General features: G+C 39.4%; 1 protein-coding gene across 1 annotated transcript; it reads right to left on the bottom strand.

Moving 5' to 3' along the window:
* Window positions 1-8,786: 8,786 nt before the first annotated feature.
* Window positions 8,787-14,769, bottom strand: Lsm8 (LSM8 homolog, U6 small nuclear RNA associated). The gene is made up of 4 exons (XM_052173282.1): window positions 14,611-14,769; window positions 13,657-13,697; window positions 11,240-11,367; window positions 8,787-9,238 (listed from the first exon to the last, which is right to left on the bottom strand). The coding sequence occupies exons 1-4, from the start codon at window positions 14,639-14,641 to the stop codon at window positions 9,148-9,150; spliced, it is 291 nt and encodes a 96-aa protein (XP_052029242.1). The 5' UTR covers window positions 14,642-14,769; the 3' UTR covers window positions 8,787-9,147.
* Between the last annotated feature and the right edge of the window lie 2,623 nt (window positions 14,770-17,392).

The raw sequence follows: 17,392 nt of genomic DNA, 5'->3' as shown, positions 1-17,392 counted from the left end.
TCAGCAGCTGCCATCTCTCTTGGGGCTCTGGACTTTATATACCCTCTCAAGAGTTCCAAGAATTCCAAGCATAAACTATCTTCAACTTTCAAAATCACACCCCTGTCAGAGCATGAGATAAATCATACGTGCGGTGGACAATCTGAGGCAGTGTCCTATCAAATGAAAAACATTTATGTTTTTAAAGAAACCAAAATTCCCACTACACCTAGATCTGAGTTTCTTAAAGCAAAGACTAGCATTGTAACACTATGGAAAACATGAGGTTGGCACTGCAAATGTGAAGCGTAGGATAATGTCTCGCTGGACATATGAGCTCATAATTCTAAGATTCAAGAAACAGGAAGGAGACCATCGCAAGCTCAAAGAACATCCTGAACTACAGAATGAGATTTCCCCACCACCACCATCACCAGCAAAAACCAATACCAAAGTCAAGACCGAACAGCCTTCCCTACAGTAACCTGTTTCCTTGTTTTTGCGAGAATTGAGAAATGAGGTGAATTGGGATTTTTTAGTTCATGCCTCTTTCCAAAACTTTCCCCTAAGCTTAATTGACTTTCATTTCCTCACCTAGACTTTTTGCTTATCATTTAAAATCCATGCTCCTCATATAATGTATTTGTAAGGCTACTCCTCTCATATGAAAATGAAATTCATTTTCATATGAAAATGCATTATTTATAAAACAATAAAAACATGGGCTCTGTGCCAGGTCAGATTTGCAGACACTTTTCAGTTTTGTTTTTCTACGGATGACTCCCAAGAGAAGACCCCATTCAGGCCCGGAACTTCTTTTCACCATGTCACTGTAACCCAGAGCCTTGCAAGATAAGAGTTTGAGACAGCAAGGTCTCCTTTGCTTTCCTTGGAACAGGGAGGGCTTGCATACACTGGTATCCTTCCCCTAATTCCTGTCTTCCAGGTTTACAGGAGAGCAGCTAAAAGTATAGACCTCAGATTCCAGTTTAAAAACAAACAAAGGGTTTTTTGTTTTGAGCTAAGTTGCTAGCTCTCCGCTTTACTGAGCTCAGTGTCTCAGTGTCTAGCAGCTAGGGTCTCTTGTTCCTGAACAAATTACTACAAGCTAATAATTGTCCTTCTTCAGCAGCTTCAAAGGATAGACCCATGGTTCCAAAATGTAGTCGATATTCTCTAGGTTTACATACATATTTTTAAGTCTGTGCTTCCAGCCTCTGTCATATCTAAAAATATATCAGCTAACAGTTTAACTCCTGCTGATGCTTTGTATAACCATCTGCCTCTGGTTACAGGTTTTACTTCATGCCACTAAGCTGGTGTCTTGTCCACACAGTTATGCTTTGAATCTTCAACACAAAACCAACTTTCTTCTCAAAGGGGGAAGCACAAATTTTGTCTTAGTACATTTCCCTTCTTCCTCATGATTTCCAACATAGTTTCGTTTGGACAGCTAGCTGGCATGTTCAGGACAACCCGACATTCAGTGATGCATGAGGATTCAGAGGATGCAGCAACATGGCTGTCATGTTATAGTTTATTATAGTGAAAAAGTACACAGGATAAATTAAAGAGAAGCCAGACTTGCTTCCTGTGTGGAGGTACGAACCACCCAGTTCTCTGGATAACAGCATCTGACATCATGTACAAATGTCCACTGGAGCAACTCAGTTGAGCCTTGCTGTTTTGGGTAATCAGGCATGGTCTCATGAATACACATAGCTCCTATTTGGCTAGCCTTGGCTACTGAAGCTCACTGCACTCAGCATGTCCACGACTATATGCACATGCATGCTCACCTGCTAAGCTTTTCAAAAACTGACAAGTTCTCTGTCCTATATATTGTTATATAACCACAGCTTGCCCGTCCCTGCCTTCCTGTATACCAACTCGAAAATTCTTCTTAAACATCTATGTTAGTCACTGTCTTTAAGAGCCCACCTACATCCACTGATTTCCATACAGACTCCTCCATGGCTTCACACATGCTCACACACAGAAGAATTTACATATCTGCCATGCATTCTGTGTATTGCCTATGATTCCTAGGCCTGCCACCTCTCTGGCAGTGATCATATAAGCTCAGAAAATAAAATTTTACTGACAAAATTTTAGTTTTACCTATAATCTTTAATGTAAGTTTTCATTCCTCTAGTTACCTTTTAATATCCATAAGGTAGCTTCAGGATACAAGATCAATGATGCAGATGATTTTCCACTCTTCCGATCAGACTGACACATTCACATCTCCACACTAGCAAAATCTGACTTAGCACTCTAAATGGTCAGCGTTGCTTGTTTCTGTCCATACTTGCTCTTCCTGTTTGGTTTTCATTTTGGTAATCAAAGCAACACATTACATTGCAAAGAGTATTCACTTGCCAAAGTCCTGTCATCTTACCAGCATGTCTCTTCTGAAATCCTCATAATTTTGAATTTTCATGGGTCAAATTACATTTCTTATGAGCATACCACTGTTAGGATGAAGCTATTATTACTTTTGATTTTAAGCATTTATGGATTTTCGCAGCCCAAAGAGGGCAGGTGGTTCTCTTATTCTCACTGGTACAAGGCATGAGAAGATTGATTGATAGGCTGGCGTTACAAACTGTGCCACACCCAGAGCATGCATTTTATGGCATTCAACCTGGCCTGACACACCAAATAAAAATTCCTTTAGAAAATTTATCCCTCTTATTTGTCTCAAGTGAAGTGTCTCTGGACCTTTTCTTCATTAGCCAGAACTGGATGAGATAGTTAAGTACTTTTTTATATAAAATATTAAAAAACATTTAAGATTGTATTAGTAGTTTTAGCTCTGATTACCATAATGCATGCTTTCTTTTATCCCTTCCCATTCCCTAAGCAATCTACCACCTCCCCTTCAGGTCCCTTTCCTACGCTTACCTCTTTTGGTTTGGTTTTGTGGCAAAGTTTAACCCACGGGTAGGCGTCAAATTTGCAGTCTTCCTGCTTGAGGCACCCAAATGACAGACTTACAGGCATGCTGAACCACCAGGAATGGCTTAGGAATTCTTAAGTCTTACTGTGAATTTGTTTCATTTCAAGATGTTATAAATCACAGTGCCACATGCTCTACTAAATTCACTTTTCCTATCTACAAAGTACAGTGAGTATAACATCTGATTTTCTTAATGTGAAGCAAATTAAGCAAAGCAAGAATTATCCTGTACATGGTTTCCCCTGAAGTCCTAACGCAAACAGTATACAGCATGAGGCACTGTTATTTCCAGACCTCTCCAACCTACTCAGTCCTACTTATGGATTAGTGTTTAAAATATATTTTAAATACAGTATTACTCACTTCTCGTTGTAAGCATTTGTAAGCCCAGTATACATGAAAACAAAAATCAGACATTTACAAGGCAGAGTATTGCTCAGCTCTTAAAAGAAATGACAAATGAAATTAGAAGGCAAATGGATGAAACTAGAATAAAAATCATCCTGAGTGAGGTAATCCACACCTAGAAAAATATAATAGTACATAGTATCTTATATCTGAATATTAGCTGTTAAATAAATGATAAATGATAATCAAGATATAATCTATAGATCCAAAGAGCACAGGCATGAAAGAAAGGACTCGGGGACACATGGATTTTATGGGTGGACTGGGGCAGGGATGGAGGGAAGAGATGAGAGATGAAGAGGGGGGAAAGGAAAGGTATACGGGATGTGGTGGGGGGAATGATTGGAGACAGCTGAGGACCAGAGTGGGAACCTAATACAGTGGAAACTTCCTACAGTATATGAAGGCTATCCATCATGAGGAACAATACAAACCAACCAGTATCCTCAGAGCTCTTAGGGACTAAACTACCAACCAAAGAGTACACATGGAGCTGAACCCATGGCTCCAGCCAAATATGTAGGGGGAGCATGGCCTTGTTGGACATCAAAGGGAGGAGAAGCCCTTGGTTCTGAGAAGGTTTGCTGCCCCTGTATAGGAGAATACCAGGACAGGGAAGAAGGAGTGGGTGGGTTGGTGAGCAGGGGGAAGAGGGATAGAATAGGATGTTTTTGGAGGGGAAATGAGGAAAGGGGATAACATTTGAAATATAAATAAAGAAAATATCTAATAAAAAAAGTTTTAAAAAAAGAAGTCTCCAAGTAATAAGATGGAACCTCAACTGTCTATCTCGTCAACAAATGAAGTTTTTGTTACTGAATCTGGGTTTCACTCAATTGAGATTTGGCAAAAGGGTCCCGTGGAAATTCCTGCACAATCCAGGCTGTTCCCAAGATAGTAGGCTGCTCTCTACAAATGACAGCAAGGCCCCATTGCTAAAACATACTCTCAGAACTCATTAAACTTGGGAGAGGCTGAGCTGGTGCCTACATAAAATCTTCACCCCATGTTATGGGGTCTCTGACAATGTCCCCTGCAGGCTACCAAAGAGTAATGTGAACACCAACCTAAGCACAAAACTTTTGATCTGTAATCTTTCCTGCCTGCAAAGTATGCAAGGGCAACAAGGACACAAACCTTGTGGGAGTAACCAAGCAATGTCAGATTTGACAGAAGGCTCACTCCATGAAACAAAACCCATACCCAATACAGCTTGGGAAACCAAGAGCCAGACAGGATATGATAGCCCAGAACCTAGAGCCCTAGGGTTCTGCTGTTCAAAAAACAAACAAACAAAAAGTAACAATGTACTAATTCCTAGAAATACTCTGCTATAGTTCTAGATCATGCCTTACTCATCAGCAGAACAGCTTCCTCTTGCAGCAGATGGGAAGAAATAAAAAAACCTATAGCCAGATATTATTCAGAGAGGGGTGGGAGGGACAGAGGGAGGAAGAGACAAGAGGGGATGGAGAGGAAGGAAAAGGAGTCACATAGCTTTAAACAAAACATCCCCGTCCCCATCAAACCACTACCCTGAGGGCTCAGTGAACCTCACAGAAGGGGAAGCAGGAGTGGGGAGATGGCGGGGATGGGCAAGACCAAAACAAAGCCCTCTAGACCAACAGGACAGGCTCATAGGCAGGGCCAACAAGCCCATACCGGGGCCTCTGCATACGCATTGTACCTTGCAGTTTACTATTTTCATGGCCTCCTGACTGAATTAGTGGGTCTCTGATTCTTGTGCCTTCTCTTGGGCTCTATTATTTGTTCTGTGGGCTTGCCTTGTCTAACATGGATGTGGCGCTTCTTGTTTTGTCTTTTTATTTTGTTATGTTTTGTGGGCATCTCTTAGAAACCTGTTTTTCTCTAATGAGAAACAGAAGGGAGTAGGTCTGAGTCGAGGAGCTAGTTGGTGTGGACTGGGAGGAGTGTGTGTGTGGGGGGGAGCTGTATTTGTATTTTATTGTATGAGGAAAAAAAATCTGTTTAATTAAAAGGGGGTAAGAATCATTTGGAAGAGAGGGCTTCTTTTATACAAGAGGCATGTTATTAGCATTGTTCTTAAAAGAAATAGAACCAAAAAAAAAAAAAAAAAGATTAAAAAAAAATCAGAATGTTTGGTTTACATTTTTACTACCCAAGTAAAAACAGAGAAGTTAATCATATAAATAATACTGAAGTAGGAGAATAGGGTGGAATTTTGTATAGCAATTCTTTATCTGTGCTACAAAAAGATAAAAAAAAATATACGAAAAATACACAAAATACAAAAATTTCTAAAATGCTAGATTTTTTAAATGTTTAACGTGAAACCTTTCCATCTCTGGAAGATGTCTTGAAGACAACTCATATCCTTGAATTCTCTACTTTTCCATCCCCCAAATGCTGCTGATTGGCAGCAGATGGTTAGTTAGCTAATGTAGGAAACTCAGCTGCTGAGTTCTATTTTGCCCCCATCCTTACCATTATGCAACCTACACACAGCAATTTTACTGAATAACAGAAATGGGAAAAAGTGATCAGACTAAGTCATATCTATTTTAAAAAAGAGGATTGTAGTAGCTTTAAATGAATGCAGCCTCATACATTATATCCTGATACTAGAACAGTTTAGAAAACTTATTAAATCTTTGCATCAAGATAAGTCAGAGAAGTCACCGCAAAAGTGGTAAATACCGACGTGTTTATTTTGTCCCTGCCTTAGAAGCAGCTTTCAGCTTTTATTCTCAGCTTGACAAGTGTCCCTGACAACACTCTCTGATCTATTCAAGTATACTGAGGCTTAGAAAAGGAATGGTCACTAGGAGGCAGTGTCACAAATAGCAACTAAGCCCTTACAGGGCTCCCTGTCCGGAGAAATAACAATCAAATAGCACTTACCAAGTGTAAGAACTGCTCTGCTGAGCAGAATGAACGCTCAGCTGGTCAGAAGAGAACACTGAATGCATCTGAGGAAAGCTGGATGGAGCTAGTTTCTTGCTAACAGTTCCTTCTAGTCTCACGTGGAAACATGATGCAATGTTATTTCATTTGCCCAAGACTTAAATTAAGACAGAACACCTCACATAAATAAGATAGAACCGTAAAGACTCAAGGAACCAAGTGCCGGGTTCATTTTAAGTATTATTCCCATTTGTTCCATTATATATGCAATAAACCAAGACCAATGAGCAAGGCTCAAGAACATTTTTTTTGCAGTGCCTCGGATAGCTTTAATGAGGCCAGTTTGCGGGACTGTCGCTGTCTACAAAATCCTAGATAAGTTAGAGCTCCAATGTCCCCATAAATAAGATCACTATTGGAAGCATACAGCATTACACCTGTAAAACAATTCAAATAAACAATGCTACTAAATCCAGAAGGCAAAGCTCCACAATACACCATACTGCAAATGGAAGACGGCTTTATAACTTTAGCTATTAGGCAAGCACAATCACATGGCTTTACAAAGGGCTACATCCTTTACCACTTAACCAGTCCTTTCAGAGTATAAGCAGAAACGCTCACATGGTTATCCTATACTGAAATGAAATCTTTTTATTCCTTATGTATTCTCACATTGTTAACTTTAAACTTTGAGAATGATCTGAAGGTACTGATTATAGAAAAGGCTGTCTAAAAGTTAAGTACTGATAAAAAATTATCTTTTAGTGTTTATGGATCCAAAACTTGTTCTATTTTTACATCCAAACTGTCACCATGAAGCCATTTAACAAAGTGATTTAACCTAAAAGTGATGCTCTCTTGAATAATTTAATGGTACTTGTTCAACTACAAAGAAAAAAGCGTTTCCCCTCAACTTATGTAGTCCTTTTATTGCTCCTTCAACTTACTTTATGAAAATGGCTTGCCCAGAAACATTTTTAACTCATTTTCAGTACGCTGGTTTTTAATTATGACTTATGTCTGAATCACAAAACAAAGATGTGAGAGTTATAACTGACTTGAGGCTTTATAAATAATATTGACTGCAGAATAAACCTCATTAAGGAACATAAAACCTTGACACTGCACAGAAACGACTGTCTCCCTAAATAGTTTTCAGGCAAGAGCAAATTCAATTTTTAAAGTGGCTGTGAACACACAAAGAGCCACAGACATCCAGGAAGAGTCAGAAAACAGCATCTGGTCCCTGATCATTCACTTCTATAAAAGCAGTCTAGATGTTTTATCCAATCTCAATCAGAAAAACACATTTGGGAAAAGATGTATGGACTTAATTTGTACTGGTAGAATAAAAACTTTTGAGGAAATAAACAATCTGGCTTAATTTTTGCAATCAGTTTAGGATGTAAAGCACTATGTAGACTTCAAAAAAACCTATCTGGCTTTCAGTCCCTAAACTCACTGGCTTTACCCATTTTGCATCACAATCATTTTATTACTGATTACAGGTTGGAAAGTGCTGATGCCAAGCTGTGACTTACATTATTTCCCACCCCTTCCTCACAAGGCTTGTTCTTAACCAAAATGACTCTATTAGACTTCTGGATATTAAAGTGTTCAACAAACTTGGTTCTAATCCCTGAAGACAGCCTTTTCTATAAGCCTTTCTCAGAACTTACAAACTGCATCATCATTTCTCTTTGAACTGACTTTAGATTAATTCATAAAATTATGGCATTCAGGCCAAATAGAGCCTGACTGCTTTGTAAATGAAGTTCTACTGGGAAGACAGCCAAGACTATACATTTATGAATTATCTGTGGCTGCTTATGTTTTAACAGAAGCAAGAAACTGTTGTGAAGATCATAGCCTTTAAAACATAAAATTTTTACTAGTTGCATCCTTACAGAAAATTTTGTATTTTCACTTATAAAAATGAAAAATAATAAAAACACAAACTTTATTTGAATTACAAGGATGTCTACATTTCTCTACTCTATCACTAAGATACCCACACATTAAACTGATGAGTTCTATGAGTGCTTAAAATATTTAAATATGACTTACAACACTGTTCCTATGAATATTTTTGAAAAGTTTAACAAAGTAGCCTCATGGACTAAGAGAGATAGCAGAGACCACTGCTCCTGACTTAACTAATTTCCCACACTAAACAAAAACTCTTTGAATATAGACATTCCTCACTCTTTCTAAAAGAATTCAATAGTACAACGGCATTTAAGATTCGCAGATACCAAATACTGTGACCTTAATGGGCATCTAAAGATTTATCCACATATTCTTGGTCATTCCTAGTTTCCTATTACCTTTTGTTGCAAATTAAGTTTGCAAGTTTTTCATTACTCAACCAAAACTTTTTTTTCATTTCTTAGACCCGAGGGAACAATTTTTCAACTACTGGAGAACTGCAGTACATTGGGATGAAGTCTATGGCACAGTTACCTGTAGAGGGCAATTTACTATCTGGTAATTTTCTGTTAAAAAAAAAAAAAGAAAGAAAAGAAAGAAAGAAAGAAAGAAAACCACAAAAAGAAATGTGTCATTTATTACTATTATTTGCATGTATAAGTTACAATAACAGACTAAGTTCCCTTTACAGCCAATTTCCCATAAATATTAAATTACCAAAAGTAAATGGTATTTTCTAAGTTTTCAAAATGACCCTTAGATTTTTGTATCATTTGGTAGAAAAATAAACCAGGCAACCACATTTATTAATTTAGGCAATGTTTCCCAATAAAAATGTAGAAATATTTAAATTACATATTACAGTGTACCAACATGAAGTCAAAATCCACAATTACACACTCATAAAAAATCTAAACATCACTCTCAGAATAAGACGTTTCTGTACAGGATTTACAGACTTCTCTCTACACATGGCGTTTTCAGTGTGCTACGGAGTTCAGAGGTTCTGCTCGGATGTTCCCCAAGTCGAGTGCAGAATCTGTCTCTTCATCTATTTCCCCAATGACTGCTCTGTTATTAGTATAGGAAAAAAGACAGAGTTAAATCATTTCTAAAATAAGCTAACAAACATTTCTAAAGTCTCATTAACTACAGCATCTTCTGAAACGTGGAACTGAGACGGTGCAGTGAAAACACAAGGTAGGAAGCAAAAGCCATTTCATCACTAAGTGAATTACCCCAAGTCATGGAGCTCAAGAAACATCGTGAAGATACTACAGCAATATACATAAAGAGATTCTGTGAAGTGTCTGAACATCAGCTCTTTGAAAAACTGACAGCTGATCTGCAGCATTTACATAAAAGACAAACAAAATACCTCATGGGGTAGGAGGGCTAATTGCAAGCTACTAACAAGACTCTAATCCATTTACTTGTTAAAAACTCTTAAAACTCTAAGTCTGTTTTCATGGGCTCCTAAAAGCAGGTTTTAGTCCTGGTAGGTTTAGGGTAAATGTTCAATTCTAGTTACTTTTTACATAGACACAAGGGGTACTGTAATAATCCATCAGTCGACACACTCCTAGTGTTTCGTCAGTACTGCTGTGCTCAGAGGACCTGGCCCTCTGCTCTGGATCTCCCACTTTATAATCTAACCCAAAAGTCATCTCCGGAGACCATTTATAGACACAACGTTAATTAAGGCTCAATTGATCATATTTACCTAAATACGGTTTTCAGATAAAGTTAAGTAAATAGAGCATGTGTTCATTTTAAAATAAGCTTACAGTATTCACTATTAAACTTAAGCATATCCACAAAGTAAATTCAGTGTCCCTTGTCCTACATCTTATATATCCCTTCAAACCTCCTTGTTACTAATATCTTTTGCTGTCTTCTAGTCATATTTTGACTCTTCATAGTATTCTAAAACCATAAATATAATTATATTTAAATTTTAGCCACAAAAGGTAGATGACATGTATAATGCTAACTAGCACTTGGGAAGATAAAGGAGAATGAAGTAAATGTGGGCTAAGTAACAAATTCCAGGTCAGCCTCATTATACTCAAAAACAAAAAATTAAACAAAACCCAAAACCAAGCAAACAAAGAATCCCCAAATCAAAATTTAAAGTTCTCTGGTTACCACCACTTTTCAAACACACCACAGCTACACAAAGCAAGTAGCTGTAATGCAAAGTGTTGAATCATGAGGCATGCCATCATCAGAAAGTGACTGAACAGCACTGCCCAAAACGGTTACTGCTTTTCTCAAAGTGCTACCTCTAAGATATCTCAAACTACACTATCAATGTTCTAAATTCAACCAGACAGCAGGTGTTTCATGGGACACATTAAGTATATCCACTACACTAAAAACAGTAAACATGGGAGATGTTTTAAAAGAGATTTTCCAAATCGTTAAGAAGCCTCTTTAAGAATTTGATGGGGCTGGAGAGATGGCTCAGTGGTTAAGAGCATTGTTCTTCCAGAACTCCTGAGTTCAAATCCCAGCAACCATATGGTGGCTCACAACCATCTGTAATGGGATCCAATGCCCTCTTCTGGTGTGTCTGAAGGCAGCTACAGTGTACTTATAATAAATAAACAAACAAAGCAGGGCCCTTTCTGGCCATATCTGGGCACACACACTGGTGGTTTATGCTACTAGGAGGCTGTGGCAGTAGGGAGACTCTAAAGTTCAAAGTCAGTGTGAGCAACTTAGGAAGGCCTGGTCTCAAGATGTAAAAAGAGAACACAGTTCAATAGCAGACGGCCTGTTCTCCAAGTACAAGATTCTAGGTTCAAAGCCCAATTCTCAAAAAAGTAAATACACAAGAAATCTCAGTAGGTAAATGTTTGGTTTATGAGATCACTTTAGTTGACTCCTGAGGCATCTCAACATAAAATGTTTACAATTATATATATATAAGATAAGCTGTATCTACAAAACAAGTAAGTGCACAATTCTATTATACATAGGGCATCATATATGTTGGGGAAAAATCTCTCTTGCATACAGCAAGCATAGCAGTATCAAAACTGTACTGCCACCGACCGCTGTACTTACACATTGTCACCTCTCACAATGTACAACCCCAGGACCACTTGTTCTACTCCCTGTGAAGAGCTGAACACTCGCTCATGGCTTTCATCCAAGATCAAGTTAATGGTCTGGTCAAAACCTTTCAGTGTTCCCTGAAAACAATAAGAAAGAAATCAAAGAAAGCGGGAATAAACAAAAAAGATTCTGGTTCTGAATATATAAATCAAACCATTTCAGTTGTCAGCTAAGTACTTACGTCTTCCTTTGAGTCTACTAGAAGATAAAATATCTTCTGTTGTCCAGAAGTATTCCATGACACAGAGCTTACCTCAACCTTGTTTTATGATGGGGAAAACCTGCACCACGAATCTGACTGCTGTACAGTTGTTGGGACTTGCAAGGAGCAGGCGGGCACCACTATTCTTAAGTAAGTGGCCTTACACAGTCTGGGAACTAGCGCTGAATAATGAATTAAAACAGGACAGATTTAAGGAGAAATGATTTTGTTTGTAGCTTAAAAGGGGAACCACAAACCCTCAATACAAAAGATCACTGTATATTACTTTAGGGAAAGGACCTGTGCTAAAGAAATATACTGCATGAATCACCTCCACTTTCCTTCATCTTTGGAGACAATATTTTGTTTTGCCCATTTTAAAGTACCCCATGCTATATTAAAATGATGGATCAAGATTTATTTCATGTACAGTAAATAGTTCCAGAGCCAGATTACAAAGTAACTATACTACTTTTTTGTAAAGAATGTTATTATAAACTAGGGGATAGTTACAGTTAATATTTCATATCTCCTTGCTAACAACCCTGTGTCTTGTGTCTAGGTATTACTGAATTCTCTCAATGTTACAGGAGACATATTAGAACTGAAATACTCAGAAACTTAAGTTGAAGGAAATAAGCAGGAAAAATTTTATGGCTTTAGAAAGGTGCTATTCAAGTTTCTGACAAAATAGCTTATTTTGGATTTGGCTAGTTAATCTCTTAGATCCGCCATTAAGCTCTCATGTTCCAAAAGCTATAATTATATAGAATCAGGATAAAATAGAAACTTGGAGTCTAGAAACCGGCTATTTACTATAGCAGTTGGTAAATGGTGGCCCCAGAAAAGTCCTCTCACCTTCATTCTATACACAAATATTTTATCGGATGACTTCCTGATAAAGATAGAACTAATCAATGTCAATGCTTTTCTTTAGCTTTTCTTCTATAAACCTTATATAACAGAAACAAGGTATTTAAGCCGGAGGCTTTAAAAAATCAGCTATTTGCAAATTATCTTTTAACAGCTACAGACTTCCTAATAGCCCATAGTTTACAAATTTATACACTATGAACTGACCACCACCACCACCACAACAAACTACAAACCAAAAAAAAAAAAAAAAAAAAAAAAGAAAGAAAGAAAGAAAGAAAGAAAGAAAGAAAGAAAGAAAGAAAGAAAAAAAACTATATATTTGTTTCCTTTATTAAGGACAAGCAAAGGAAATAACTTTGGTTTTGGAATAAAACACAATCTATGACACTATATCATTTTGTCACCTGTCATACTGACTGTCTGGGAAAGTAACTTATTTTTTCTAAGCTTGATTCCTAATAACAATGTGCTAATTCTTCACAAGGCTGTATGTCAGACTAAATGACACACAAAATACTTTGCACATGATAAGTATTTAGTCTATGTCACTTTGCCTGGTACTGCTCATGAGAGAGAAGAATAAAAGGATTAATAGGGACAACCACGGAGCTGAAGAGATGGTTCAGCGCTTAAGTCCATACTGATCTCCAAAGTCCTTCCTAGCACCCACACATTGTGGCTCACAAATGCCTGCAACTCCAGTTCTTCCGGCCTCCTTGTGTACCCAAAACAGACGGCAGACACTCATACAAACACGAGCAAAAATAAAAATAAATCTTTAAGAAAAAAAATACAGAATGGGATAACATGGGATTAAAGTCTTACAGGAAATATTTCAATCAGAGATAGAAGATCAGGTCCCAAAGACTGTACCTCCAGTGAAGTCATAGCAACTTAAGTTTCCAAAACCATTTATTATTTTTGGAAGAACAATGAAATCACTGAAGATACATTTCTCGGATTAAATCTCCTCATTGATAAGCAACCTATTAGGGCACACATATAATATGTAAATCGTTTAAGGTCTCTAAGTTAAAACAAAATGGAATAGAAGGAAGAGGTGCAAGAAATACAGCTTATGGCACCGCAGCTCTGAGAGTCAGATGAGAGGCCTTCGAGGTTGGTTAGAAAAGCTATACAGGCAGCCAAGGGATACTGTTAAATAGGTGAATGATAAGAACTCTGAAATAAAGGTATGCCCCGGTGCCTGAACGCTAGGCCAGAAATGTTACCTCAAGTTGACAAGCAATAAGCCTAAGGAAAAGAGGAAAATGAACATGCCACTCACCACAATCATTCTGCCGTCAGAAGTAATAACAGCGACGGTTCCTGAGAACAGAGTCAAGGAAAGTATTTCTTAAAGAATACAAAGGGAAAAACTTTCAGCCCGGAATGGAAATGGTTCCAATTACTTAAAAAGGAAAAAAAGGGATAGGATTAAGATTCAACACTGCCACTGCTCGTGAGGAAGAAAACTGAAAGTTTTGAAGCTTGTTTCAATTGTACCTTGAAAACAGTCCATCTGATGGGAGAAGGGTACGTGACGGTTTGACTCTGGTTTAAACAGCAATGGTCTCAATCTATGACACCGAACAAGTTAGACTCCTTTCTTAACCTTCAGAATAAAAATTAGATGATTGCTAACTAATGTTGGATCGCTGTACGTATGTTAAGGCCGTTCTCATCCAAGACCCTATCGTAATTAACGCCATCAAGTACCAATAATTCTCGCATCATTAAAAGTTCTCTGTACTTAGGCGTCTTTGGCATTCCTCTGGTTTTTTTGAACATATGCTGAGTGCAAAGTTTTTGCCCTGACTTTCGAACAGCAACTTTAGCTTAAAACTTCACCTGGGCTCTGAAAAGCTACTAGCCACTCCCTGAACACCATCAGAGTAAGATTTCAAGCAGAGGTACGGGACCCGATATCCAAATCTGAGAAGCAGCCATCTGTGTATGCTATCCGCGAACAAGCAGCAAGACAGTCGGGACCTGCAAACTCAGAGTCCTTAGGGAAACAGTTCATCTTATCCCCAGTGGTGGATCGTGCACAAGCAAAAACTTGTGCATGAGCCACAAGAGAACTGTGCCGTGGGTGGAAAAAGCCCCGGGTCCACCCGGGAGCTCCCTCCACGAATCCCGACCCTGGGTCCCCCGCCCACCGCCCACCACTCCGGGCCTCCCGTGCTCCCTCCCGCCGCCGCCGCAGCCTGAGCCGTCGCAACAGCCCGCCCCAGGATACGGTTGATGTAGTTCTCCAAGGCAGACGTCATGCTGCTGGGCCCGGGGGTTCCGGGAATCCGAGAGGAATCCGCAACGAGGAGACAAAACACCGCCGGCCAGAAACACGTACAGGTTCGCGCCCGCTGGCGGACGAAAATATCGCGAGACTCTGAAGCCTCGGCGGCGACGAATCGGTAAGGGAAAGGAGATGGGGCAAACAGGAAGTGGGCGGGATTGACTACTGGGCATGCGCAATGTGTTTCCGCTGGGCTTCCGGGTGCCGATTGGAAAGCGAGACAAAGGCGGGGACGGGGAGAAGTACGGACTTGTCCCTGAAGGTGGGCTGGAAGGAGACATTGGAGGATTCTAGGGGACGGGAAGGCACTGTGGTAGTTACTAAAGGTAGGGTGGGAGGACACTTTCTGCCGGAAGACACACGAGATGAAGATGTTTCCGTTGATAATTGAAGGAGATTCTTTGGTCTCATAGGCAACGTAGATGCAGGGTGGAGGGAGCTCTAGATTTCTCCAGCATGAGCCGAACAAGTTTAAAAAGCCGAATATCCCAGTGCAAAGGGAGCACATTGCAGCTTCGTGATGTGCATTCTCGGAGAATCCAACTGTAAAAATGTCTGTGTATTCTGAACTTGGCGATTCAACGAGCTTTAAAAAACGGAAGCCAAATAGCGGAGGGCGCATGAGCCTCCCTTAAGAAAGAGACAGCCACCTTTCATCAATTTCTCAAGACTTAGCTTTCCCCAGGGTGGAATTCAATAAATAAAGGTTCCAGTTAATGAACTAATTGCAGAAAAGTGTAACTAAGCACCAGGCTTCACTCTTAATTCTGTCCCAGATCATTGATGTCGCTATTTTAATTCACGTAAACTCTCTTTGGACATGGGTTTATTTAGATCCTGCCACAGTTCTGTTATTTTTCACGTCTTGGTAAAAGTATGACTCTCTCTCCTCTCCTCTCTGTGTGTGTAACGGGGGCCTTGCGACAAGTCTTCAAAAGTCCTGTACCAATGAGTTATATACCTTCAGCCTCCCGCAACCCCCTCCCATTCTATAATGTTTTATTTATTTAATGGTACTTTCACTTAAAAACTGGCTGTTAGGAATCTGCACTCCTAATAATTCTAATAATGGAATATTTCTTTTGTTGTTGTGGGTTTTAAAATCTTTCTTAGCTGAAGAATTATGGCTTTGTAATGATTGAGCTTTCTGTGCCCTGGTTTAAATTAGAGAAAGTGACAGTAATGACATTATCAAACTGTTGGGGAGGTAAAAAGAATTCCTTTAAAGCTTGCTGTACAAATTATACCTATGACTATTCAAGAAAATAGACTGCATCTTAAAACAATAATTGTTTTGTCACCCCAAAGCTTATTCTAACATTTCATGTGTGTATTGTCATATTTTCTAATGGGGCAGAAAGAATGGTACACTTTGTACGTGCTTTAAGGAAGGGTAAGAGAGGTTGTGAAAAAGTACTGGAAAGCTTTTTTTTTTTTAAAAAAAATAAGATTTAAGTTAGGACTGGAGGAAAAAGTAAATACATTTCAAGGAAATGGATTGGAACTGAAACTAATCTATCGTGAGTCTCAGGATGAGTTCCTGATTCATTGCAGTAATAGGATAAAAAAAAAGTGTGATCAGGAGACAAGAAAGGAAATGGTATATAGGACAAATTATGGGTGGTATGGTGATAGCAGTTGGTGAACCAGAAGGATAGAAAACAGTAAAGATAGGACTGTTAAAGTAACCTAACCTGTTGAACTGTAGATATGTGTGAGTCAATCAACAATGTATAACCAATGGTTTTAAATTTTATTAGTAGTATATATGTACCGTGTGTGTGTGTGTGTGTGTGTGTGTGTGTGTGTGTGTGTGTGCGCGCGCCCCTGTATGATTAGGACATGGTACAGGTCTGAAGTCATAAGCCAACTTTGAGAAGTCAGGTCTCCCTTTTCATCCAAGGATCACAAGCATCAAACTCATTATTAGATTGCACAGCAAACAGTTTTATCTGGGGGAACCATGCTAGAGCCTGTTGGCACTAAGGCAAACCATTCCTGAGTGGGGAGAGAGGATGATTATAGGTACAAAGGTAGCAAAAAGACACAGAGACAAGAGATAGGTTTGGGAGGACTGCCAGTGAGTACTGCAGTTTATTATTCATAGCCTTTTTATACCCCACAGTACCATGGGAAACAAAGCCAACAAGCTAACAAACAACTGCTGAAATTTACACAGGATATCTATTCTTGTCCAGAGGCCTCCCTGTTCCTTTGACCAAGGTCAATAGAACGTTCAGCCCCTCGCCTCCAGCTTCAAGTGTACTTTCTCCTATCCTTCCTTGCCTCAGCAGGCCAGGAAATCTGCCCCAGACCCTGACTTGCCTGGCAGGCAGAGTCTCTCTCTCTCCATCTCTCCCTCTCTCCCTCCCTCCCTTCCTCTCTCTCTCTCTCCTCTGTCTTTCCCCCTCCCTCTCTCTCTCTCTCTTCCCTTCCCTCCCTCTCTTTCCCCCTCCCTTCCTCCCTTCCTTTCTCCCTCCCTCTCTCTCTCTTCCTTTCTCTTTTTTCCTTTCTCTGCTTCAAAGAAGCAGGCAAATGGCTCTCAACAGGGAACCATCTCCTCAGCCTCTCCCCTGTGTTTTCAGCCCCTTTCTTTTCTGGGTGTTGTATGTCTGTGGCATGTTGCTGCTGTTAGAGCTGTTCTCTGACTGCCAACAGATGAGCTCCACTGCACTGCCCTGCCGTTGCTGCCGCTGTTGCCCACAAAGGGCACTCTGAAGGTTTA

Source organism: Apodemus sylvaticus, chromosome 2 (genome assembly GCF_947179515.1).
Source record: "Apodemus sylvaticus chromosome 2, mApoSyl1.1, whole genome shotgun sequence".
NCBI classification, from domain to species: domain Eukaryota; kingdom Metazoa; phylum Chordata; class Mammalia; order Rodentia; family Muridae; genus Apodemus; species Apodemus sylvaticus.
Note: the sequence above shows the minus strand (reverse complement) of the source record. Positions and strands in the feature narration are given on the sequence as shown.